The 27033-nt window shown below is 54.6% G+C and overlaps 1 protein-coding gene across 5 annotated transcripts; it reads left to right on the forward strand.

Moving 5' to 3' along the window:
• Positions 1–707: 707 nt before the first annotated feature.
• Positions 708–20062, forward strand: MSI1 (musashi RNA binding protein 1; the record flags this gene model as incomplete). Of its 5 annotated transcripts, none has more annotated exons than XM_082852476.1 (14): positions 708–766; positions 936–976; positions 1539–1620; positions 1719–1803; positions 4680–4721; positions 6230–6322; positions 9919–9967; positions 11117–11199; positions 11690–11807; positions 14374–14454; positions 15670–15726; positions 18514–18582; positions 19381–19568; positions 20021–20062. In XM_082852476.1, 14 exons carry the CDS (start codon positions 708–710, stop codon positions 20060–20062), a joined length of 1089 nt encoding a protein of 362 aa, XP_082708602.1. The 5 variants fall into 5 exon arrangements, with proteins under 5 accessions (XP_082708602.1, XP_082708604.1, XP_082708603.1 ...); XM_082852478.1 differs by having other exon boundaries at positions 19414–19568; XM_082852477.1 differs by having other exon boundaries at positions 1542–1620.
• Between the last annotated feature and the right edge of the window lie 6971 nt (positions 20063–27033).

The following is a 27033-nucleotide window of genomic DNA, read 5'->3' on the forward strand; positions in this document are numbered from 1 at the left end:
GGGTTCCCCGAATTGGATATGGGGGATATGGGACACTGGGAGCGGACTGAGGGCCGCTGAGGGGGGAACTCTAAATTAGGTTCGGCGGAAACTGGGGGCTCGGAGGGTGATTCTCGCTCGGACCGGGGGAATGGAGGGATCCTCACCAGTCGGAACGTGAGGGGATTGGGGTCTATCTCCCTCCCGACCCAGGGAGATTGGGGACCTCTTAGATTCTGGATAGCGGGGACCTGAGAAGAAGGACTGGGGGGCCCCAGATCCGGAACCGAGCTACCTTGAAGGCACCGGGAAGCGCTTCATTCCGAGAGGGCGTTCCCGCGGCCCGGCCCCCGTGCCGGGGTGGATGGGGGGTGCGGCCGCGCCCAGGTCCCGGCCTGCCTCGGGATTCGGGGTCTCTCTCGCCCTCGGGGACCCGGGAGCCCGGCGGGAGCGGGGTCCCGGCGCCGCCGCCTCCGCGGGCGCCCGGGCGGACCGGCGAGCGCTGGGATTTATGCTCGCAGGGCGGCGGGGGGAGGAGCCGGCAGGTCGGCCCCCGGCGGGCCCTCCCCTCGGCCGTCCCCGCCCGCCCGCCCGAGCGGGGTCGGGGGAGGGGGCAGCATGGCCTGTCCGTCCGGCCCCCTTCGCCGCGCTCCTCATCTGCCCCGCGCCGAGCGCTGCCGCCGCCGCCGCCGCCGCCGCTCCGCTGCCCGCGCCGCCCGCGGCTCCCGATGGAGACTGACGCGCCCCAGCCCGGCCTCGCCTCCCCGGACTCGCCGCACGACCCCTGGTACGGCCCGGCCCGGCCCGGCCCGGCCTTACTGGCCCGCGCCCGCCCCGGCCCCGCCAACATGGCCGATCCGGGTCGGGCCGGGCCTCCCCGGGGCCCGGGCCCGCGCCCCCTGCGCCCGGGCGCCCGGCGCTCACGCGGGCCCTTTGTGTCTCTCCTCCTCCCGCAGCAAGATGTTCATCGGGGGACTCAGTTGGCAGACTACGCAGGGTGAGCGAGCCCGGGAGCGCCCGCCGGCCCGGCTGGGCACCCGGGACCCCCCGGCGCCCCGGAACCGGACACCCCAGCCCGGCCCTGCGCCCCGCTGACCCCGGGCGCCTCCGCGCCCTGTTTCGCGCCCCGCCCGGGGACCCCGAGAGCGCAGGGCGATCGGCTAGCGCGCACGGCCCAGCGGGTGGAGGGGAGGAGATGAGGGGTTCAGGGGGCATCGGGGGGTGGGCTGAGCCCCCGGGACCCGCCGGCGGCAGCGCCAACTCCGCTCGCACCTGCGGCTCAAACTTTTGTGAGGCGGCTCCCGGAGCGGCGGGAACCCGGCCGGAGCCGTCCCCCCTCCAGCCCAGCTCGGCCCTCGGCTTCCTGGGGCCCCCAGTGGGCGCCAGGAGGCTCCACGGGAGCCGGGTGAGGACCGGGGGTGGGGGAAGCGGTGGAGAGCGTGCAGCCTGCTTGCCGCGGGGGCGGCCGGGCCGAGCCGGGGTCACTGGGGGCAAAGGACGCGGGAAGGGGGGAAGGGCGCGGGGCGCGGGCTGGTCCGAAGGCGGGTGTGTGGTTACAGAAGGGCTGCGCGAATACTTCGGCCAGTTCGGGGAGGTGAAGGAGTGTCTGGTGATGCGGGACCCCCTGACCAAAAGATCCAGGTGAGCCCCTCACCCCCTCCTCCTGCTCCCGGCTCGCCCCCCTCCGCCGCCACTCACTGCCTTGTAACCATCTGCCTCTCCCTCACTACCGCGCGCAGGGGTTTCGGCTTCGTCACTTTCATGGACCAGGCGGGGGTGGATAAAGTACTGGCGCAATCGCGGCACGAGCTCGACTCCAAAACAGTGAGTGGCCCTCGGGGCTTCGGGGGTCCTTTGGGAGAGGGAGGTCGCTGGAGGAGAGGGTCAGGCCTCTCCCAAGGGGACAGCTGGATGGGGTCCTGAAGGAAGGAGGGAGTTTTCTGAGTAGAAGGGCTGCCACACTCTGAAACTTTGTCACTAGAGTTGAGGGGAGACGGAGCAGGAAAATCCCAGGCCAGCTAGGAGATGTTACACCCCCCAACCCCTCCAGTACCGGTGAGGGAAGACGCAGCTACCATCCCCTTCTTGTACATACTAATCTTGATGCCTCAGAGAGGAGTTTGGGGTGGGGCTAGGTCCCACCCCTAGCCCAAATTGGGTGAGTCAGGGCTGCAGTGACCCACCCGTGGCTTCTCTGAACTCTAACTAGTATTTGGCTCCCCCCACCCCATTCCAGACCAATGGCAAAGCATCACTGAATCCCCCTCCCTTCTTCCTTCCCTCCCTCCTCCCCTGACTTTTGGTCAATGAGCTCCTTGCTTTGTGTGGAAGACGTGAACCTGCTTTGCTCATGAGGGGATTTATGAGAAGGGAGCTAGCTTGCCTGGAGACAACCCTTTCCAGCTAGATCTGAGGAGAAGCTGCTTGTTGGGCATTCAAACTCCAGGAACATTTTGCTGCTGTCTCACTGCTCCCCCAGTGTCTTGGGCCCTGCAGGGGGCGCTGGCACAGGCCCCAGCTCAAGGGGAGAGGGAAGAGGAGAAAGCAGAGGAGGGGTTCCTCTGTGATGGGGTGACTGTCTGCCAGGGGGCCGGGACAGTGCGATCTCTCACCACACTCCCCCACTCTCCTCCAGCCCTGGGCCTCCCTGCTTGGGTCAGTCATTGGCTCCTGTTTACCTGCAACAATAGCTGGTTGTGCCCAAGAATTTGTTAAATTACCTCCTGTCCCCGGCTCCTGTTATCTCTGCCCAGTGGCTCCCACTCCTGCTCGCAGTAATGAGCAAATGAGGCCAGGCCTCAACTTTGCCGGCTCTGAAAGGATCTTCTTGGCGCAGACTGAGTGACCCAAGCTGGGAATGGAGAGACAGTGGCCTATTGTTTTTGGTGATTATCTGCCATCAAGCTGCCTGTTCTCCTACCATCCCCTGTCCTCAGAATGCACTGATGGCTTCTGCAGCGCTCAGGAAGCAGAGATTTTGGGGCTGGGGCTGGAGCTGAGGGTGGGGGCATGGAAGATGGATAAGGGGAAGAGAGAGGGGAGGAAGGAGGATGAGATGGGCATCCTTCTGAGATTCGGGACTTGAAAAGGGCAAGGGCTTTGTGTTTGGCATTCTTCAGCCTGGGAAGGGAGGTTTATTGTGGGGAGTTTATTTTGGGTTCTGACTTTCACCTTTTATTTACTTGTTGGGTTTTATGTTGCCAGCTGTGAGTCAGAGTGGAGGTAAGGTGTGTCAGGGATTGGGTGTGTGTGGCTCTGCAGGACATAGCTTGGGTACCATCTCCCCATCAGTGTCTGCACATGGGGACTGTCTGAGGTGTGCTCTGGCAGCCTCCAGGAGAAATAGAAGGACGAACATGTCCATCGAGGTACGAAATCATACCTTCGGACAGGAGAATGGGCAGCTGTGATTATCCCTGGAGCCCCTTGGCATTTGGGGAGAGAGGAGGCATTGCCCAGTGTGGATTTTGGAGGTTCCTTCTCTGTGGGTGGATTCCAGAGGGGGAACCAGGGAGGCTGGCCCTGGTTTGTGCCATTCAGGCAGGGAGGGACCAGAACCCGTTGCCTAGAACTAGGCTGAGTTTTGAACGGAAGGAGCTCTGGGGAAAGATAGATCTTCCCTGCGATTGGCTGGTGAACTTCTGAGTGGTTTCCACCCATGTGAGTGGCAAGAAACTCTGAAATGACCGGGCCTCAGAGGTCGTGCATTGATCACAGTGTCTCGTGCTCTGGCTTTTGCTGTTTGTCAGTACGAATATAGTACCCGGGAGTACCCAGGTGCATCTTGCTTTTCCCCTTTGGTTGTTCACAGCCAAGGGCAAAGGTGGCCTGCTGGTAATAGCACCTTTGTTTGTGCAATGAAGGGCAGTTCACAAAGGAATGCTTTCACCTGCATTATCTCATTTGATTCCTTGCAGCTCCCTCTGGGAAAAGTGGGTGCGATTGTCCCCACTTTGCAGATGGGGGAACTGAGGCTCAGAGGGATCAGGCAAGTTACCAAGATCACAGGCTTGGCCAGGGGCCCAAAGTTTCTGAGTTCAAATCCCGTGCTCTTGCGTGTCACCAAACCTGCGCTCTGCTTCACCCCAAGCCGAGCTGTATTATCAGGGAACTGTTTGTCTGTGGCCTCAAGAAGGGCTGTTAGATGTCGATGGTACTGGGAAAACAGAACTGAGTCTACCCTTGGTGGTTTATGAACTCTTATCTTGAAGCCTTTTTCAGGCAAAGAGTGTTTCCATTCACAAGGCTTCCGAAGTCTGGATCGCATACCTCACCTGGACAGGTATCTGTCAGGCAGGAAGGCCCTCGATATACCTGGTGCTGGAAGGAATAACACTTTGTTTACTTTTTTCTGGTTCTTGCTGAGGGCTAGACAACAAGTGCTTTGTAAGCATTACCTCAAATAATCTGCAGACAGCCCTTTGAGGTGGATGTTAGTATTGGCCCATTTTGCTGGTGAGCTCAAGCCTGAGGCTCAGAGAGGTTAAGTAATTTGTGCAAGCTCTCACAGCTGGGAAGCAGTGTAAGTGGGATTTGAACCCAACAGCCTGGCTCCAGGGCCTAAATGCTTAACTGTTACATTTTCCTGCCAGAGGCTGTGGTGGTTTCTGTCACCTCTGTGTCCTGGGATGAGAGAGGTCCTCAGATCTTCAGGCTGAGTGTGATAACCAACGCCCCTCTACCTCTCTCTTCCCTTTCAGATTGATCCCAAGGTGGCCTTTCCTCGGCGAGCACAGCCTAAGGTAGGTATGTGTGTGTCTGGGAGCAGCTCTGTACAACCGGCAGTGATTTTCCCAGCATTCCCTTCTATGGAAGAGGCTTCTGGTTAGAGTGTTAATGGCATGGACTGGGATGGGAGGAGGGAGGACTCTTCACGTCCTTGTTCTGTGAATTGCGGACACCATGCATTTTTCCGTCTGTGCTCTGGGGTGAACTAGAGAGAGGGGGCTGCATATATTGAGAGAAGAACCCCTCAGGTGATTCATTGCCCTGTATTTGAAGCCAGTACACTTTGGACCCTGAGTCTAATTCTGACTCTGGAGATCACAGCCTCTGTACCTAGCACCTCTGGGGGGTCAAACACAGCCCAGACTTACTCTCTGAAGCTGAGCTAAAGTCAGGCCAGGGAGCTACCTCTGACCCCCCAATTACCACCCCCCACCTCTGGGGTGAGGTGTGTTGGGCTTGAAGAGTGGGAAGGGACCATGGTGTCTGACACCTGTTATCTTTCAAGCTGGATGACTGTGGCTGCCCTCCCAAGTATTCTTTTTCCCTGGTGCTGTGGCGAGTTTTTCTGGGTGTATGGAAAACAGACTTCTGAGCAGTTGAGCTATACAGAACTCAAAACTTTTGGTGCAGGACAGGAGCCTATTCCAGAGCCCAGGGCAACTAGCCACATCTTAATTTTTAAGCAGTCGAAAACAGGAGACAGGCAGAAGGCTGACTATAGTACAGAGATCAAGACCCCTGAGTCTGCTGATTTATCATGTGTCCTGGGACTAGGTCCCTCCTCAGAAGATCTCAATTCCTCCTTTGCAAGGGGTCAGTGGGAACTGGGATGCTTTAAGATTTTGAGTCATGGTGCCCAGCTCCTGCCACTGCGAAGGGAGAGAGGCAGGTTTTAGGAGACAGGAAAAGGGCATCACTGAAAGAGTCCAGCAGAGGGCCTGAAAGCAATTATGAAGCAGGTATTTGAAGGAAGCCGCACCAGGGAGCACATGGTCGGAATTGGGTTAATTCCATTAAGCAGTTTGGTGACAGAAGGTGCTTTAGTGTTAGGATGGGGCTGGGAATTGCCATGGATTAGCCATGCGCTCCTGGGGTAATTAGGACCATGTGTTCTTCGTAAAACAGGGCTGGGGCCACGGGGCAGCCAGAGGTTGGGTTGGGAGGAGGTTGATGAGGAAAATGTCGGTGTTGAGTTCAGGGGGACCCTGGGATGGGCCTTGGCCTCTCCCAGGAGGGGCCGGTGGGGTCTTTGAGGTAGGCTGTAGGTCTGGGTCACTAAGCCATTCCCCTTCCTGACACAGACCCGAGGAAGCGAGCCAGCCAGGGTGTGGGGTACACAGCTGCCCGTTACAGGCCTAGAGGCAGGGGTCCAAGGGGGAGCTTGGGGGGAGGGGGAGCTTCCGAGTAGCCGGGGCCACAGAGAGCTTGTCAGCTGGCGCCCTGGCAGGAGGGCTGGAGCCCCTGCTGGTGGCGGTAGGCCACAGGACTCAGATGCCCACTTTCTCATTCCCTCCCCTAACAGATGGTGACTCGAACGAAGAAGATCTTTGTTGGGGGGCTGTCAGTAAACACCACGGTGGAAGACGTGAAGCAGTATTTTGAGCAGTTCGGGAAGGTGGGTCAAAACTGGGGGTGCTGGCTGGGGGGTATGACAGGCCTGTAGAATTTTGGTCAGTAGCAAGTGGAGTCCAGCCAGGTCATTCCAATTCCTGCAAGAGTTGAAAAGGGGGCTGGGTCCTTTTGTGGGTGAGGCTGGGCCAACCCACCGTTCAGGCTCCTGGCCTATCTGTGGGCTTCGGACTCTGGACACGTCCCCAGGGAGAGAAGCCACACAGTAGCTGTCCCTGTTGTTGCCCTTCTCCTGCTTATCTTCACTCTCCTGAGGGAGGCTGTGCTCCCGAAGCCAGTTCAATCCAGTCACCCCTTGGCCTCCTGGGAGTTTGCACCTGTCCAGTCCACGGGCGGTTGTACCTTCCCCCACTCCTTCCTGGTGAGGATGATAAGGAAGCAATAAATATGACTCCCAGTTGTACTCAGGACCCTCCTTGCACAGGTGGGAGCTGAGGGGGAGGGTGCCGATCTCTTAGCTACTGGGGAGGGGCTGAAGAGACCACCCCAAATTCCTGATCAGTCCCGGAGGACTGCTTCTTAGCTCTGAGGTGCAGGGAGCTTACATTTCTGGGCCATTTAGTCCATGCAGAAGCAGATGTGGTGACATGAGACAATAGGGTGTCCCCAGAAAGGGGAGCAATGTGAACATCAAGGTCGCATGGAGAGATGGCTAGGAGGGGACCAAGTTTTAAGTCTGGGGCTGAAGTAGGGCTGCTGTGCTTAGTGCTGGGGTCCCTGGTCTTTTCTGACCTGAGACAGGCTGCAGGCTGGATCTCACTTTCCCGTCAAGGCTCGTTCAGTTCCCTGTTAGGCAAAGGGCACAGGAGAACGTGGCTTGGGAATGGGATGTGAGCTGGGGACTGGGTGGGTTTCCAGCCCCCCCCACACACACTCCGTCTCTAGGGTAGAAGGGGAGAGGGTGGGAGGTCCCCTGGCCAGCGGATGCCGGCGATGCAAGGGCCAGAGGCCTAGGCTCAGGCGCCTCAGCGGGGACCCGGGCACAGGACCCAGGGCAGGTCGGCCGCCTGGGCCCCAGAGGGAAGGGCGCTCCTGGGAAGCAGCAGGCCCCGCTCGGCTCCGGTGGGGTGTCTTTGTGTCTGAGCGCCGAGCATTAGAGCTCGCACTAATCTGATCCAGCAGCTGTGATTGGAGGCCGCCTGCCCCCGGGGCCGGCGTTGCCATGGCAACCGGGCCCCAGGAGAAGCCGTCAGCGGCCGCGTCTTTTGTTCGGGCCTAAATCGGCGTTGGCATGTGAAACCGGCCCGGGGAGGCCAGGGGGAGCTGGAGAATAGGCTGCCAGGGAGAGAGGGGGACAGCCGGGAATGCCAAGGGCCCCGCGGCGGGGGGCCTCCCGCCCGGATCGAGGGGCCGCCGCCGAGGGGGGAACAATGGTCAGCCGCCATGGCTGCCACTCAGGCTTAGCGGCCGCCGAACTTGGCGGCTCCCACTGGTCAGCAGGCCTCGGCCGCCTCCCCTCCCCCCGCCCGAGCCCCCCTGCCCCTGGGTTCCCATGGAGACCAAAGCCTATTAAGGACACTGGGCTGGGAGCCTCTCTCCCCTCAGCTGGCCCCAGGAGGGGGACACTGGTGGGGGTCCCCTGAACCCCCAGCCACTTTCCTTGCTCTGTGCCCTGGCCTCAACCCCGGTGCCCCACTCTGGGTCTGTCCAGCCAAGGCCCAGGTTGAAGGGTCTGGGGGGCCAGCGCAGGTAGAGTGGGAAGTTTGGGTGGAGGAAGGGCTGTGGATTTGGGCTGAATCAGTTTTGGGTCCCGCAGGAACTCAAAGCTGCAGGATGGGGGAGGAGGGTGTGGCTGGTTCATCTACTAATTCGTTCAAAAAATAATCACAGTAGCACAGGTCCAGGTGCTCAGTAGGGTGGTCATGGTCATAACTGACACAGGCACTGTCTTCATGGAAACTTCAAAGCCAGTGGTGTCCAGCTGTTCTGTCTCTAGCTTGCCACCCTCCCCCATGTGACTGTGGGTAAGCCCCTCTATAATAAAAGTAATAATAATAATAATGGCTGTTATTCATTAAGCACTTACTGTATCCCAGGTACTGTGAGTTAAGAGTGTTACACGCACTATCTCATTTAACTCCTCCCTATAAGACACTGTGTATACCCATTTTACAGATGAAGAACTTGAATCGTAGAGACATAAAGCTGCTTGCCAAGCTTACTTTCCAATTCCAGCCTGTCCTACTCAAAGCTTGTGCTTCTATCACAAGCCTCCTTTCCGGGTTTCTCTTTTCCCTGTGCTAAACATGCATTGTCCATCCAGTTTGGACGGTCTAGCTACTTTGGGATGTGGGCTCAGAATGGGTCCATAGCATGGGAGTTAGGGTGGCACTGTGCTGCAGGGCCCTGGGGCAGGAGGCTTCTTAGGAAGGGAGATGTAATATCCCTCTGAGATTCTCCAGGGACCCAGCTGCCTCCTGGGTCAGTGGAGGTGGGTTGTGTGCTTGTGTATGTCCTGGTTCTCCCAGGGGAGAGTCAGGGGCCCAGTGCCGCTTGGTGCCTAAGAAGAACTGGAGGACCACCCAGTTCAGGGGCTGCCCTTTCCACTTTAACAAGGCAGATGACGGCCTGGAAAGAGAGCAAAGGAGAGTGGGTAAGAGGCTGTGCCCCAAGGCCTCAGGAAGTTTTCCTTTATCCCTTGGGTGTCTGACCATTTGGGGGAGGGTCAGCAGCTGGAGTGGGATGTGGAGGGGGGAGAGGCAGTATCAGAGGCAGCCCTTGATTTCCACCGAGGGTGAATCAGACCTTAGCTTAACCCCATGAGACAGCTGACACTGGCTGAAGAATTAAGAGGGCAAGGAGGGAAGCAGCAGATGTAGGCAAAGGGAAGCTCGGACTGCAGAAGGGAAGCAAAGGACTTTGGCTGTCCATGTATCTGAGAGGATGCCTTGAGGGAGTAGCAAGAAGAGAAGACTGGAGTCCAAGGGATGGGGGATTAATGTAGATCCTCCTCCTTCCTCCACCCCTTTCCCCTCTCCCAATCAGTGGGAGGCAAGAAGCCCAGGCACTGAACTCTACTTGCTTTAATTACAGCCTCTAGCAAAAGGAAACCTCAATTAGAGGAAAAGATCTGTACCATGAGAGGGGAGTTGGGTCTGGCTGGAGTGGCTGTCCTCCCGGCCTTTTGCAAAAAAGGAAAGAGGCTTTCACTTCCCCACCTCATATCTTACTCCTATATTTTCCCCTCTAGCACCCATTCTATGCCTCCTCCTCCCAGGTTTGATCTGGGATTTGCTGGGTGACCTTGTGTAGGTGACTTCACGTCTCTGAGCCCATTTCCTTATCTACAAAATGAGGATCTTACCCTGCAAGGAATATGGAGGAGAGGATGGTGGGGCAAAGTGCCAAGCATATGTTTGGTGCTTAATATGTTCAGGCTGGCCCGTTGAGATTTTGAGGGTTGAATGGTGGTGCTGTGGCACCCAGTTGGGGTTGCAGATGGAAAGCTGTCCCCTACCCAGGGAGCAGGTTTAAGATAAAGCCTGGACTGGGCAAGAGGGGAACGGGTGTCGGAGCCCTTGCTCCTGGGTTGTGGTGGAGGCCCCCGTGTCTGGTGGGTCGTCCACGGTAGCTCTGTTTCAGGTGGACGATGCCATGCTGATGTTTGACAAAACCACCAACCGGCACCGAGGTGAGTTTGGCCCCCTCCCCCTTCCCAGGCCAGGCTGGGGGCCTGTGGTCAGCCAGGGGGCTACAGGTCACAGCTGCCCTTTCATCTCGCCTCCTGACATCCTATCCCCGAGGATCTGCATCCTCTCCGGGGCCTGGCCTTACAGAAGGCTTTTGTCCCGCCGTTTCCTGTGCTAGAAACTTGCCGAATTGCAGACACCCGAGAGGAGCAGAGGAGCAGACCTCTCCTCCCCTTGCAGCTGAGCCCTCCACCCCCGCCCCAGCCGGTGTCTGCCTGGGCTTACCTTGTCCCTGGTAACCAGAGCTTAGACCGGGCCACCCCCGGGTCAGGCTGACTCCACAGCCCCGGGCAGTCTACTCCTGCCACTGCCCCCTCGCCCCACCCATCGGCTGAGCCCAGCCCCCAGGACCCTTGCCCCTGAACCTGTGAGCATCTGGGCCACCGGGTGTACACTGCCTGGTTGTTTTTCTCCCAAGGGCCTTGCCTTCTGAGAAATCCCATTCCAGCCCCTGGGGCACACCCAGGAGGAGGTGGGGTTGTTTCTCCAGTGCCTTCAGAGCTTTTGGGCCTTTTAGCCTGTTTGGGGAGTGGGGTATGTGCTGGTGTGTGTGTGTGTGTTTTTGTCTGTGCATGTGAGGGTGTCTATGTCTGAATAGTTTTGTAGATCTAGCGTGTCAGAGTAACTGTACATGTACACAGGGGCCTTTATGCATTTGTGAGCACTGGTGAGTGTCTCTGTGATATATGGGTACCTAGGTGTACCATATATCTGTGTATCTGTGTACAAAAATATATTTGAACACGTTCATGTGCATTTTTAAAAGTATTTGTGTGTGCTCTTTTCCCCTCCTTGGAAAGCATCTGAGGAAGAGAAAAGGCATGTTGAATGTTGTTTGCATCATAGCTCTGCCTCTTTCTAACTTGCTATGTGGTCTTGGGCAAGTCACTTCGCTGAGCCTTGGTTTTCACATCCGTGATTTGGGAGCTGAAACCCTGTCTCATCGGGTAGTTGAGAAGTTGCTAGGCTGGGAACAAAGCTTCTTGTTAACGCTTAGACACTTGCCTGTGAGGGGGGAGTGGTGTTATTGGTATGACTTGGGGCTGGGTTTTGACCATGAGCCCTGTTCTGAGCCTGCCTTTGCCCTCTAGGGTTCGGCTTTGTCACGTTTGAGAGCGAGGACATCGTGGAGAAAGTGTGTGAAATCCACTTCCACGAAATCAACAACAAAATGGTGAGCCTGGATTGGATGGGGTGGAGGTGCAGAGGGAGACTAGGGCTCCAGGCTGAGCCAGCCAGGGCTGCTTGGAGGTTCTGCAGGCAGGCAGAGGGGCCTCACAGTCAGTGGGGCAGAGGCAATTCTCCCACCCGCTGAAAATCTGGACAGGAAGACAGTGTTCCACAGCTGTGAGAAAGCACGGCTGCTGGGCTCAGAGGGACCGGGTTGAAATGCTTACTCCGCCGCTTACTAGTCTAGTCATTGGGCAGATGACTTCCCCTCTCTGGGCCTCAGTTTCCTCATCTGTAAAATGAGAGTGGCAGCAGTACCTCCATCATAGGGTTGGTGTCAGCATTCGATGAACTACTGCATGCAAAGCTGATCTCTAGCACTCTGTGATCCCTCCAGAAATGGTAACCATGAAATTAACAATAAAGAGGCCTGCCAGGGAATAGGAGGGTGACCTGCGTCTATAGGAGGGACTGACCGCCAGGTCTCATTGCAGGTGGAATGTAAGAAAGCTCAGCCAAAAGAGGTGATGTCACCGACTGGCTCGGCCCGGGGGAGGTCTCGAGTCATGCCCTATGGAATGGACGCCTTCATGCTGGGCATCGGCATGCTGGGTATGTGCTAGGCCTGCATCTGCGGCTTCTTCCTGCCCAGAACTGCTCCCGGGGCTACCAGGGGCTGCATGGGTGTTGCACCTCCTCGGTGGTCTGCCCTCCTGTCTGTCTGAGTGGTTGGGTAGGAGTGTGGACCGAGGATCTCAGGTCTGCTGGTCCTAATGAAGGTAGGCCGATTTGGTTGTAGGGTGCTGCCCTCTGGTGGTGACCAAAAGAATGGTCCAGCTGCTCCTCATTAATTGGTCCTTCTGTCCATCCGTCCATTCTATTTTTTGTTCACCCATCTGTCCAGTAAACAGTTATTGAGCAACTATAAATGCCAGGCCCTATGCCAGGAAGTACAACGGTGACTTTCCTTGGAGCTTTATGGTCTGGCAGGGGAAAAAAATAAGTAAGAACATAAATAAATAGGTTTAGGATGAGAATTATAGGATGCCAAGGGAGCATGGTCATAGCAAAGTTGACCAAGACTTGGAGAAGCTAAGAAGGAAGTCACATTTAAGCTGAGTCTGTGGGTTGTGTAGGAGCTAGTTATGGGAGGGCAGGGAGCAGGGGAGGGAAAAAGTGGTCAGGCGGATGGAAGAGCATTTACAGACCCAAAGGCCTCTGGGAAGGTAGAAAGAAGGCTGCTGCTTCTTGTTCATTCAACTAATATTTATTGAGCAGCTTCTGAGAGAGAGGACCTGCCTTCATGGGGTTTCCCATCAAGTGGGAGACAGAAGTGAATGGGCAGTGTCACCACAGTGATTGGAGGCTGTGGGAGGCCCAAGGAGACACTTAAATCCACCTGGGGGTCAGGGAGGCTCCCCGGAGGAGGTCAAGGTTACCGTGAGCCTTGGAAGTTGAGCACGAATCAGCAGTGCTTGGGACCCACGACTGAGGGTGAAAAGTCTGAGCTGGGCCCCCAGGAAGGTCACAGTCTCCCTGGAGAGACAAGATGTATATACACAGAAAGAGAACAGTACAACGGGGTCTTTATGCTGGGGATGGGGGAGGGGTGCTCTGGGGACTCATAGGAGGGGCTATAGCATGGGCTAGAGGATCAGGAGTGGGATCACAGATAGAGGGGTGAGGAATGTACCCGCCAAGTGGAGCATTGTCTTCTCCTGAAGTTTTTGTTTTAACTTTTTATTTGGAAGTAATTTCAAATTTTCAGAAGAGTTGGAAAAATAAAGTAGTACAAAGACCATCCATATACCCTCTACCAGATTCACCTATCGTTTATATCATACCCATTTTGCTTTTATCATTCTCTCTGTATGTGTACACACACACACATACACACACACACACACACACACAGAGTACACTTGTGATTTTTTCCCTGAATCATTTGAGGGTAAATTACATACATTTTGGCCCTTTACCCTTAGATAATTCACTGTGTGTTTCTCAAGATTAGGGATGTTCTTTCATGAAACCACATTATAATTATCAATTTATACTGATACAATATTTTAATCTAATCTATTATCTATTTTATGATTTTATCAGTTGATCCAGTAATGTTCTTTATAACTATTTTTGTCCTCCAGAGCAAGTTCCAGGCTAGAATAAAGTATTGAATTTAGTTGTTCTGTCTCTTTAGCCTCCTGTGGAATATTGAGAAAATTTTCTTTTCAAAGCAATTCATTAGCTGGTTTCACCCCATTTAAAAAGTGGGGGGAAAAAAGAAAACCTCTAACCAGTAGTGAGAATTGTGGTTAAGAGAATTGGAGCCAGTCACATCTGAATTTGAATCCCAATTACACCATTATTACTCACTAGGTGATCTTTCTTTCAAAGCTGCAAATATCTATTATAATATATGTATACTAAGTAGCAGGCACCGTGTTGGTGTTTTGGAGAGACAAAAATAAAAGATGGGAAAGACAGAAAATCAGCACTTAAAGAAATCCTGGGATAAGTTCAGATATCGGTCATCAGTGCTATGAAAGGGAAAAACCAGGGTGACATGATAAATATTGAAAGGGAAAAACCAGGGAGGGTGACGTGATGAATATTGTAACTGATGAAAGGGAGGTCTCTTGTGTGATGACCTCTCTGAGGAGGTGACATTTGAGCTGCGTCTTGCACAATGAGAAGGACATAGTCATGTGAAAACCCGGGGAAGGGTGTTCCAGGCAGAGGATTCATCATGTGCAAAGGCCCTGGGGTGGGAAAGAGCTTGCTGAATTTGAGAAACAGCAGGGAGGCCAATGTGGCTGGAGCAAAGTGAGAAAGGGGCAGGGTGTAGATGAGGACAGGATGGAGGCAGGAGCCTGAGCATGAAGGGCCTTGATAAGAGTTTGGATTATTCTCAGCTAATAAGTGTCACCTCTCTGAGCCTTAGTTTCTCTATCTGTAAAATGGGGCTCCTAATAGTACCTATTGGGATTCTTATGAGGTTTAAGGAGAGAGTAAAGTGTGCAACAGGCTTTGCACAGGGCTTGGCATGCAGAAGGTATATGGTAAATATGACTGATTATTATTCATGATACAAGGTGGGGAGGGAAATGAGAGGCTCACATCCTTCCCTGCTGAGCTGTAGGTAAGGCATCTGACACTGGTCCCCTTGCCCTATCAGGTTACCCTGGTTTCCAAGCCACGACCTATGCCAGCCGGAGTTATACAGGCCTCGCCCCTGGCTACACCTACCAGTTCCCCGGTAAGTTCTTCCCAGTGTCCCTCTGCTGCCAGCATGTCCCTGGTTCCCGGGCAATCTGACTCCTCATGGGCGGTGTCTGGGGGTGCATGGCATGGGGGAGGTCTGCCTGCTGGAGGCTTGGAAGGAAGGGCACGTCTGAGGAAGGAGCGCCTCGCCCCACCCATCCCCCCCCTCCCCAGAAGCTGGGGGGACTCCCCGTGTGGCCCTGCATGGCACCCCTCCCTCCCAGGCTGATCTCTGCCCGCCTCTTGCCTTTCTCTCCTCCCTACCTGCCTCCGGGGTTGCCACTTCCACCAAAAGGGCATTGGGCTTGTGGTGGGGCAACCTCCCTGAGGGCCAACATTGGTTGTGTCCTTACGGACTCACCGATAATGACCATGTGCTATGCTGAGCCCCTTTCAAGGCAGACAAGAGACCCTTTGGAGACCCTGAATGCTGAAAAACAATTTAAAAGCAAGATGATCACCACCCTCATTTGTAATTCAAAATAAAAACAACACTAGGCCTTCTCATAAGTGGCGAGAAGCCCAACGAAGTTCTGAGCTTTCCCATGATGACTATTCAATGTTTTTTTTAATATCAAATTTCATATTTTTGCAAGGCTTTTGTTTGCTTGTTTTCTGGTCTTATTTTTCTAGAGGTCCCCTAAGCACTTGCACCTTGGGCAGTCCAGCTTGGAATCCTCTATACACATGTTTTTGTCTAGTCCTGACAGTAATCTCTGGGGGAAGGCATGGTGATCCCCATCTTCTAGGTGAGGAAATAGGCTCAGAAGGGAAAAGTGACTGCAAAGATGACTCAGCTAGAAAGTGGCAGAGCTGCTCTAGGGTCATCGCTTCCCATCAATGCTACCTTCCCAGCTCCTCCCCCCACAAAGAAAATAGGAGGAAAGATGGATTCTGGGAGATTTTTTAGTGCAATTTCAAGACTTTTAAGAAAAACAGTGGGAACAGAAGCTCCAGCATCACCCAGTGCCCAGGGTATAGGTGGCAACTCTGCCCACTCTTCCCTTCTTTGTCTGTCTCCCTTCTCTGTGACTGTGTCTCCTTCCCCACCCTTGCCTGCTGGGGACCGTGCTCTCCCCATTCCCAGCTCTCGGGTCCTGTGCATGGCCTGTCCCCCCACCCAGTGTCCCTGTGGGTGCATTTGTCCTCCCTGGGCCACGCCCAAGAGGCCTCCCTGCATCTTCCTAAGCTGTTTTACGTTTCATTTTAGAATTCCGTGTAGAGCGGACCCCTCTCCCGAGCGCCCCAGTCCTCCCCGAGCTTACAGGTCAGTCGCTCGGATTTCGTACACCTCACAGGCCACATGGGGAGAAAGAGAATGACCCAGGAACCTTCCCAGGGAAAGCTAGTGGGACCCTTTTCTCCTGCCCTCCAGTCTATGAGGATGCAGCAGACTCGGGCACTGGCCAGTCTGTGTAGCTGCATGGCCCTTAAGGGTGGGGCATAGGGCCAAGCCCAGCAGATGGAGGCGAAGTCACTCATTCATCCATTTGACAAATATTTATCTAACGCCTCCCGTATGCCAAGCACCTTGTAGGCGCTGGGAGCCAGTGGTGAACCAGCCAAGGTCTCAAACTCAGAGCAAAGTGGGCCGGGTGGGGACGTCAGGACATGGCAGTGGGCATGGCTCCACTCAGTGCCAGCCAACCCTGCCAGGAGGGGATGCAGACCCACAACTTACAGACCTTATTTTCCAAGAGAGGCCCAAAACCCAGCTTTCACTTTCAAATGAATTTTTCAGTTATTTGCAAATGTTGGCAACCAATTTCAAATTTTTAAACCACTGCAGGCCAAATGCAACATATTTGAGGGCCGAATCCAGCCCGTTTGCAACTTCTGGGCAAGTAGGTGATGTGCTTGGCCATCCTGAACCATTTCTCAAGCTGGAGTTTTTACTTGGGCCAGTCAGCTCAGCTCTGGAGCTGGGGCCGGGGCTGAGGCCCAGGCCAAGGGCAAGGGGCGGGGCGGGGTGGGTGCAGATGAGGTGGGCTGCAAGGGGTTTCTCTGTTCAACCCGCTTCTCCCCCCACCCCATCCCCAGACTCCCCCCCAACCTAGCCGTGTGTGGAGGACGTGAGCGTGGATGCTGCTTTAGATGAGACCTTCCTTCCAAGGGATGCTCAGGGGGGCCCCAAAATGGGGGAGGGGAAAGAGGAACCTGGGGTGAAGGAAGGGGAGGGAGTCCTGGTGGTGGGGCTAATAGAGGCTCTTCCCTGAGCAGAGTGAGTGGGGAGTGAAAAGGGGTCTTTCCTACTCATTTCAGAACTCTTGTGTTGAGGACCTACTGTGTGAGACACTGCCAAGCCCTGGAGGCAAAGCAGGGACCAGACACCCAAGCTCTGATCTGCAGAACTTGTGCTCTAGAGAGAGAGAGAGAAATGCTTATTATACAAATGAGTAATGCTTTACTGCTGTGATAAGAGCATGCTGGATTTGCTTTGTGGAAATGCCTAACTGGGCCCCAGACTAGACCTCAGAGCCCAGCCCTGCCGTTAAAGAACCGAGGGAAGAAATATCCCCTCTGCAGACATTTTGGCCAGGGAGGATGTGGGTTCAAGGGTAAGCAGTTCTTGGAGGTCTGGGGTCCAGACTATTCCCTCGCCTTCAAGAGACGAGGGTGTTTCCTTCGTGCATTTAATCAATATTTTTTGTGCCAAATGCTGTTCCAGGTAGTGGGGATTCAGCAGGGAATGAGACAGACGAGACCCATGCCCTCCTGGAGCTGATAGTCTAGTGGAGGGAGACAGGAATAAACAAGTAAATAAACAAGTATCAGATACTTTCTCAAGGTGAGAAGTTCCACAAGGAAAATAAAACGGGGAGATGTGCTAAAGTGTAAGTGTCAGGGGCGAGGGGCTGCCTCAGCAGGGGTGGTCAGGGAAGGCTTCTCAGAGGAGGTGACGTCTGAGTGAGAAAGTGCCAGCTCTATGAAGACCTTAGGCAAGTTGTCTCCCAGCGGTGCAGGAATGCTATCCTAAACTTTAATCCCCTGGCCCAATGGCCTAGCCAAGGACTTTCAGGGTTGTTTTCAGGGTCCCTAGCGTCAGGTCCAGTTCAGGGCCAGGGTCACCAAAACAGCCCCCAGGGGCACATCTTGGGATGGGAGAGGGCAAATGCAAACTCCCCAGACCCTGGCTCTGGTTGGGACTGTAGCTTCTCAAGGGCTGCAGTGGCAGAGCCAAGCGGCAGGGGGCGCTCACCCCCAGGTCTGAGGGAGCTCCAGACTCATGCCAACCAGTTATTTAAGCAGAGGTCCCTCCTAGTACTGTTCCTTCAGCTGACACTTATTAAACACCAACTGTATGCAAGGCAGGGTGCTAGGCGCTGCGGAGGTGGGAGGGGGGTAGACAGGGAATAGCCAGATCCCTGTGTCTGAAGAGGGGGTCAGAGGAAAGGGGGATGAGGAGACTTGGAGGAAGGAGTGGTCATTTCTGCCTCGGTGGTGGTCAGGGGCCCCTGAGGCAGGGAACTGCGTGTACACGATGTATCGAGGACATGCTCACGGGAGAAGGGGAGCGAGGGGAGCCGGCCAGGCAGCAGAAGGAGTGAAATGGGCTTGTGGCCTGGACTGGAGTCTAGCTTCAGCCGGATCCCACCGGGGGGTAGGGGGGGATTAATACACCTCCTGGTTGGTCCCTTGGGGCAACAGCCTGGCTTTTGGTACCCGTGTCAGTCAGTCACTGGCTCCAGTTGACTGGGGTTGGGAAGAGGGACATAATCTCTGTGTACCCCTGGGCTAAGTAGCCCCCGTCCAGCCAAGGGCCCTCCCTGGAGAAGGGGGCAGCTGCAGGCGACGCTCAGAGCAGCTCGTGGGGGGTGCACCACCCGCACCCGCTATGAGGTTTGGTTGTTCAAGTGTGTCCGTCAAGTCCAGGGGAGAAGCTGAGGATCCCTGGGAGGCGATCCTTTCGCCTCCCTTTCTCCAAGAGAGTCCTTCTGCCTGACCCCAGGGCTGCACTGACCCCTCTGAGGTGGGGTAAGGCTGGAGAGGCTCTGCCCTCATCCCCTGCTGCCCCTCAGCTGCCACGCTGAACCGCCCATACCTTTCCTTCCAGCCATTCCTCTCACTGCTTACGGACCCATGGCAGCGGCAGCGGCAGCAGCAGCTGTGGTTCGAGGGACAGGTGAGGCCTTCTGGGGTGCAGGAAGCGAGGGAGGGGAGCAGGGGGCAGAGAATTCTAGAGGGGTGAGGAGGTGGCCCCTGCCACCCCTCTTCAGAGGGACTCACTTATTCATTCACTCAACGAATATGAACTGAGCACCTGGCAGGCTGGCCAGGAAGGAGACTGACGTGGTCTCCGCCCTCCAGAGCTTACAGGCTGGTGGGGCATCAGGTATTAAAAAGGCAGTCACACGGAAGGATAATACTGCCCGCTGGGGGATGTCAGCTGTCAGAGGAGCTCACAGGCCTCTCAGGAAGGCTTCCAGGAGGTTGCACCTCTTAACTTCGCATTTGAAGGCAAACAGGAAGAAAAGTATTCCCAACAGAGGGAAGAGCAGGTGCAAAGGCTTGGAGGCCAGTTAGCATGGGTGGAGTGCAGGAGTGGGGAGGAGGTGGGAGGAACCGGGTCCTGGGGAGACCCTGAACATTTTAAGCAGCAGAGTGATGTCCATTTTAGAAAATGCCCACAGCTGCAGGGTGGGTACAGGTGTGAAGGGGCTCCAGAGGGGAGGGGAGGTCAGTGAAGAGGCTGCTGAGTGGTCAGACAAGAGATGATGGGGGCCCGAGCTGGGGCTGGGGCGGGGGCGGGGTGGATGGACCCTGGAGGATTTCTGGGTGGCGTCGCACATGCCCCTCTGGGTTGTGGAGGGGGAGGCAGGGGGGAGGGGCCAAGGTCAGGCTGGGTGGAACGGATTGGAGGGGATGCTGGGGGATCACAGCGGGCGCCGGGGCTATCACCGTCTTCTTTCTGGGTTGCCAGGCTCTCACCCCTGGACGATGGCTCCCCCTCCAGGTTCAACTCCCAGCCGCACAGGGGGCTTCCTGGGGACCACCAGCCCGGGCCCCATGGCCGAGCTCTATGGGGCAGCCAACCAGGACTCGGGGGTCAGCAGTTACATCAGCGCTGCCAGCCCCGCCCCCAGCACTGGCTTCGGCCACAGTCTTGGGGTGAGTGGCTGGACCTGGAGGACCCTGAAGTTGAAGGAGGGAGAGGCCTTGTCTGTCTGTGGGGGCAGAAGGGAGGCGAGAGATGACGGATGGAGAGAGTGTCACCAACCAAGGAACAGTGAGGGTTATCATTCAGTCATTCAGTGGACATTTAATAATCTCCTTCTGTATGCCAGGCATTAGGTGTGCTCTGGGGATACTGTGCAAATGAGACTCGCCATCTCTGCCTGCATGGAGGCTAGATTCTAGCTCAGGGGTGCCCTACTTTTAACCAGGGTACTGGTTAATGCAGATTCCCAGGCCCTACCCTGGAGAATCTTTTAGTGGGGGCGATATGGGCAGGGCTAGAGAAGGTCTGTGCCTCACCTGGGGCTCCTGTGAGAGACGGAAGGAGCCCCTGGGCTTTCTCTGCTGCCCCCAGGAATCTAGGAGTCAAATTCTTTTCTTTCCAGGGCCCCTTGATTGCCACAGCTTTCACCAATGGGTACCACTGAAGCAGGAGGCAGGTGGCAGGAGGTGAGGAGGTGGGCAGGGGCCTTGGGGTGTGGGTGGCACTGGGAAGGCTAGTACTGGGCAGCCTAGTCTGGGACATGGCCCCCGTCCCTGCCTTCACGGAACCCACAGCCCAACGAGGAGACAGACCTTCATCCCAGCAGTGGTCAAAGAACAGGAGGAGCGGCTCCATAAAGAATGTACACAATAAGGCAGAATGTGCTGCCTCTCAGGCGAAGATTTCTTTTTTCAGCACCCTTTTTTTTTTTTAATTTTTGGCCGCATTGGGTCTTTGTTGCTGCGCATGGGCTTTCTCTAGCTGCAGCGAGCAGGGGCTGCTCTTTGTTGCGGTGGGCGGGCTTCTCATTGCTGTGGCTTCTCTTGTTGCAGAGCACGGGCTCTAGGCGCGCGGGCTTCAGTAGTTGTGGCTCACGGGCTCTAGAGCTCAGGCTCAGTAGTTGTGGTGCACGGGCTTAGTTGTTCCGCGGCATGTGGGATCTTCCCGAACCAGGGCTCGAACCCCTGTCCCCTGCCTTGGCAGGCGGATTCTTAACCACTGCGCCACCAGGGAAGTCCCCGAAGATTTTTTAAGATTGATGATGCCCAGCCATGATAAGGGGGGAGGACAATCTGCAAATTGGCTCAGGTTTTCCAAAGGGCAGGTTTATCCGGACTAAACATTCATGACCTTAACACAACGATTCCACTTCCAGGCATTTATTTTTAAAACTGCAAATAACTGAAATGCCCATCAACAGGAGAGCAGTTAAACAGACTGCATGCATACAATGGAGTATTACTCAACTGGTAAAACAGGATACTTTCAACATATATGCGTATACAGAGAGTGAGGGGACGGGAGGAGCCTGCACACACAGTCATCATGCTGTGTATGGTGGGGCACTTTGTGACCCAGTGACATTTCCTTTGTTCATTCATTCATTCATTCAAACAACTATTTATTGAGCACTATTCCAGAAAAGGGGAAGGTAGAAGACAGACAAGGCCCCTCTCACTCTACAGACAAAAATCAAGTGAGCAAGTGAGATCGTTCCAAATCGTGTGTGAGGGGTCTACCTACTTTAGGGGTTCAGAGGGCATCTCTGAGAAGGTGACGTTTGAACAAATCCAGCCATTCAAAACTCTATGGGAAAAAAAAACCAGAAAAACTCTATGGGAAGGAGGGTTTCAAACGGAACAGAAAATGCGAAGTGTACGAACAAAGCTTGCCTAGGAGGGGATGAGGGAAAGAGGGATGCAGGAGGATACCTGTATTCTGGGGGCCGCAGAGAGGTGCGGGGGCAGCACGCCCATAACCTGCCGCTGTGTTCCAGCGCCCCGGCCTGCAGCTGACTGAGGACCACGAGTGAGCCAGCAAGGGGGCGGGGACACCTCAGCCGCAGCCGCCTTCCCCTCCCCCGCAGCGACTCGGACGCGACCGTCTGCCCCACCCCCCACCCCGCCCCCACCCCCGGCCCCGGCCCCTGCCCTGCTGCCCGCTCCCGCCGGACATCCATCGTCTGGCTCCCCTACTAACCTCCCCCTCTTCCCCAGCCTCCCCTGACCTGCCCTGCCGCTTTTATTTATTTTGGATTAGCCAGTTGCCCCCCACCACCCCTGGTTCTCCCCTCCCCTGTCGGGTCTGCAGCCCGCTCTCCTTGCCGCGCCCCCCTAGGACTCCCGAGAAGGCTTTTGTATTTGTGCATAGCTAGAGTGAGGGCGGAGGGGGCCTGTTACAGGCCGCAGCCACAACCCTGGTTTTTTATTCCGATTTTCCCTCCTTTTCTCTTTCCTTTTTTTTTTTTTTTTAAAGAAACCGTTTTTTAGGTTGTGAATGTGAAGCCCCAGGCCGCAGGGGGCAAGGGGCCAGGTGCCCCCCCCCCACCAGCTGAGAACAAAATGTCTATGTGGGTGCGGGCCCCTGGCCAGCTCCCTCCAGCCCTGGAGAGGAGGACAGGGCTGCGTAGGCCAGGCCGAGCCCCTGGAACCATCCCGTCCTGTATCATATGTAAATACTGTGAGGTGAAGCCCACACCCCTCTCTAAGACCCCTTGGGGGTGAGGGCATCGCCTCGCCCCACCTGGCAAAGGTCTCCCCTCCACCGTGTTTCTCTACCTTCCTCAGACACCGTTACTGTAAGCTTGCAGGCCTCAACTGTGGCCGAGTCAGGCCCGCTCTCTCAGGCCCTAGGGGTCAAGGCCTTGGGCCCGCTCACCCCGAAAACCCAGTGTGGGAACGAGGGAAGAGAAGGGCTCACCTGGAGCCACTGCTGGAAAGGAATTAACTCTCCAAAGGTCTCCCCCTGCCCCCTACCTAGTCGGGCCTTCATGGTTTCTGCCCTGAGCCCCTCCGTAAGTGGGCATCGGGCGGGGGGGCACTTTGGGAAGGGGCGGACCCCAGGGGAAAGCAAAGGGCTTCTCAGGGAACCCCCAAATTCTCTCACTGAAGTTCCCCACCAGGATGGTCCCGTGGCCAGAGCCCCTTGGCTGCCCCAAGCCCCCCGAGCCCCCTTCAAAGGAAAAAGAGGCTCAGGTCGTGACTCTTCATGAACAGCGAGTGACCAGGCCGGCATGGCAGGGCTGAGGCCCCCCGCCGTCGTCCCCCCTCTCTGTGTCCTCTCCCCCAGGTCTGAGGCTGGGGTCCTAAGCTCCCTTCCCCATTATAGTCCCTGCCTGTGAAAACCCCCTTTGGAGAGTTAATTGTCTGTGTGAGGTGCTTAACCGATTAGCCCTGAGAACACAAAGCAATAATCTTTGTTACCGAGATGCGCGGCTGTTTGTGTTTTTTTGTTTTTTTTTTCGTTGTTTTTTTAAATGTTTCCTAATAAAAGAGAAGCTGCATTTTATTGGTTTTTATTTTTAATTTTCTACACGTTTGAGCTGAGTCATAAGAGACTTAGCTTCCCTCTCCTCCCCTTCCTGTGATTCCCCCACCCCACTGGGCCCATCCATGGGCTCAGGGCCCTGGAATTCCGTTTTCTGATTTGTTTGGGAAATTTTTTAAAAAGATGTTACACGGTGTTTCGAAGCCAGCAAGTTACCACCCTCCGGTGTCTCTTCTCTCCACATCTGTAACTTCTTTTTCCAGGTTTTATTTTCAGTTTTAAATTCCTAATAAATTATTTGAAAACGGGCCTGAGCTTGTGAGTGTCTTGCATCTCTCTGTGCGTTCAGGTCTAGGTACCCCAACGATACCCTTTTTCCCTTCTCCTATTTTCCTCCTGGAATAATCTCCACCTTCCACTCGACCCAGCTCCCATCTCCAACTCCTTCATCAGCCTCAAAAGCTTAGTGTCGATGATGAGATACCACTTCACACCCATTAGGATGGCCATCATCAAAAAAACAGAAAATAACAAATGTTGGTGAGGATGTGGAGAAATTGGAACCCCTGTGCCTTGCTAGTAGGAATGTAAAATGGCACAGCTACTATGGAAGATAGTTTGGTGGTTCTTCAAAAAGCTGAACATTGAATTACGATCCAACAATTCCACTCCTGGGTATACACCCAAAGGAATTGAAAGCAGGGACTCAGATACTTGTACACCAATGTTCACAGCAGCGTTATTCACAAGAGCCAAAAGGTGGAAAACAATCCAAGTATCCATCAACAGATGAAATGGACAAACATGGTCTTTCCATACAGTGGAATATTATTCAGCCATAAAAAGGAATGAAGTACTGATAAGTGCTACAACATGGATGAACCTTGAAGAATTATGCTAAGTGAAAGAAGCCAGACACAAAAGGACAAATACTGTATGATTCCACACATTTGAGGTACCTAGAACTGGCAAATTCATAGAGACAGAATGGGAGTAGGGAGTTATTCCTTAGTGGTTACAGGGTTTCTGTTTGGGATAATGAAAATGTTTTATAAATAGGTAGTGCACAACATTGTGAATATAATTAATGCCACTGATTGTACACTGAAAAGTAGCAAATTGGTGAGGGGCTGTAAGAAAGTGGTACATTTTGTTATGTACATTTTACCACTTTTTTTTTAAGCTTAGCATCGGACCCCTTCCTCTGGTTTGCCTTTAACTCAGAGAATCCTAAGAGGGTAAGGTGGGAAAAGCAGCTCAGGTGGAGGTGGGTATCGCCAAATGGTTAGATGTGGGGTTTCCAACACCTGGCTCCTCCCCTTCTTCTCTGAGCTTCCTCTGCCTCTCTGAGCCTCAATTTCCTCATCTATTAAAGGGAATGATAAAGAAGCCAGACATAGAAGGCCACGTATTATAAGATTCCATTTATATGAAATATCCAGGAGCCACAGAGTTAGAAAACAGATTTGTTGGGGCTGGAGGGAGGGAGGCAATGGGGAGTAAATGCTTAATGGTTAAGGGATTTCCTCTGGGGTGATGGAAATATTTTGGAACTAGAGGCGGTGGTGGCACGACATTGTGGATGTGCTAAAAGCCACTGAATGGCTCATTTTAAAAAAAATTATTAATTTATTTATTTTACTTATTTATTTTTTTTGCAGTACGCGGGCTTCTCACTGTTGTGGCCTCTCCCGCCGCGGAGCACAGGCTCATGGCTCACACGTCCAGCCGCTCCGCGGCATGTAGGGATCTTCCCGGACCGGGGCACGAACCCATGTCCCCTGCATCGGCAGGCAGACCCTCAAGCACTGCGCCACCAGGGAAGCCCATTAATTAATTTATTTTTGGCTGGGTTGGCTCTTCGTTGCTGCGCGCGGGCTTTCTCTAGTTGCGGCAAGCAGGGGCTACTCTTCGTTGCGGTGTGCGGGCTTCTCATTGCGGTGGTTTCTCTTGTTACAGAGCACGGGACTCTAGGCACGCGGGCTTCAACAGGCGTGGCTCGCGGGCTCTAGAGCGCAGGCTCAGTAGTTGTGGCGCACCGGCTTAGTTACTCCGCGGCATGTGGTATCTTCCTGCAGTAGGGCTTGAACCTGTGTCCCCTGCGTTGGCAGGTGGATTCTTAACCACTGCACCACCAGGGAGGTCCCAATTGCTCACTTTTAAATGGTTATTTTTATGTTATGGGGATTTCACCTCAAAAAATTTAAAAAGAGAACCATAAGAGTATCTCGGGTGGTTGTTAATTAAACGGGGAGGGCTGACAGGATCCAACACCAGGCAAGGCACAAAGTAACTGGTTGGTAAACGGTAGCTGCTATTAATCCCAGGCTGTCCCAGGTGCCTGGAAATGCATAATTGGGGCTCAGCAATGGCCGCCCCCTCCCGAGTGGGACTGACAGCTGCGGTTCACACATTGCAGTTCCCTTAGTGTCTACTGTGCACAAGTCACTCTTAGGCACTGAGAGGGTGACCAACTTGTCCTACTTTGCTGGGGACTTTTCTGGTTTGAAAACAGGAAGCACTGTATCCCAAGAACCCTTCCGTCCCTGGAAGAAAAACAGAACAATTAGTCACCTGAAGGCAATGACTTCATTTGGGTTTGTAGCAGGGCGTCAAGTTCTGCTGAGATCTGAAAGAAGAGTAAGAATTAACTAGGCAAGGCTGGGGGCGGGAGGGGGTGGAGGAGCATACCAGGAGGAGAGACCAGCAGGGGCAAAAGCCTTGAAATGGGAGGAAGCATGAGAACGTCAATCAAGGAGCTGAGAGAAGGTCCATTGCATCTGGAGAAGAGGGTATCCCACCCCACTACAGGCCAGGAGGTAGGTAGGGGCAGAGCAGACTGGGCCTCTAGGCTGCTTTTGTTTCTTATATAAGAGCAGCTGGGAAGGTGTGAAGGGTTTTAGCCAACAGGGTGGGAGAGTGATGACATGATGTAATCAGGTTTGCATTTGAAAAGGTCATTAGCCTATACAATAGGGAACAGATTTGAGATTGTGGAGGGGAGCACAGAGACACTAAGGAGACTGCTGCAACCATCTGGGCAAGAGATGCTGGGGCAAGGACCAGGGTGTTGGAAGTTGGAAGAAGGGTGTGGCTTGAGAGCTGGACTTGGGGTGGGACTGGATGGGGAAAGGGGTGAGGAGAGGGAGTATTGGGGAGAGTTCCTGGGTTTCTGAAGACCTGGACTCTGAAGAAGGTCAGTTTCCTCGGTGGTTGTGCTCAGTTTTAGAAATATTCTCAGCTGAGCTCAGATGCAACTGGAGACAGAGATGGTGTGATAAGAGGAGGGATGAGAATAAGCCCCTTAGGATGACCCCAGCCAAACTGAACCCAGACCAGTGTTACCTAAAGCCTTCTGGGAACCTCCCAACAGCCACATACTGGGCTCAGTGCCGGACTAAGAGTCAGGAACATGTCGGTTCAAATCCTATCTCCACCACTTTCCAGCTGTGTGACTGAGTAAGTTACTTAAGCTCTCTGAAACTGTTTCATCATCTGTAAAAAGGGGAAGATGATGACAACAATAACTATGCCAGAAGATGGTTGTTTGGCTGAAAAACAACATGACACTCTTAGCACAGGGCCGAGCACATAGACGCACTCAGCAAATGGTAGCTGGTAGCTGCTTTGGGGAAGCAGGAGCCGTGTCCCAGGGGCTGAGCAGGTGTGACCTTGCTGGGGTGTGGGTACGTCGTCACCTGAAGGAGTCAAGAAGCTATACTTAGCTTCTTTCCACTGGAGAGTGTGTTTTTCCCAGGCTGGGAGAAGATGTACCGTACACACCTGTGCATGGGGCAGGAGTGGGTCACGGTACAGAGTATAGCGGCCTGGTGGGCTACTCAGTGACCTGCCAGGTCCATTCCTCTGCCACCTCTGTGTCTCCTGCAGAGGTTTGGATTGTAACATTTAGCACATCTCTTTCCAGGGGGAGAGGGTTCCAGTAGTGGCCTGACCCCTCTCCCACCAGGTGCTTTGCCTAAGCCCGGGCATAAGTCACACATGGGAATTTGTCCAGCCTGCCCTTGTGGAAGGCCTCTAGCTGGCTGGGGGAGGGGGAGAGAAGGAGGGAAGCAGGCAGGACTAAACCTCCTTCTACTCCAGGGGCCTTTGGCACTCCCACCTGCAACTACAATTCCCTGTCATGGGGTG

Source organism: Leucopleurus acutus, assembly GCF_964270905.1.
Source record: "Leucopleurus acutus genome assembly, chromosome: 13".
Taxonomy (NCBI): Eukaryota; Metazoa; Chordata; class Mammalia; order Artiodactyla; family Delphinidae; genus Leucopleurus; species Leucopleurus acutus.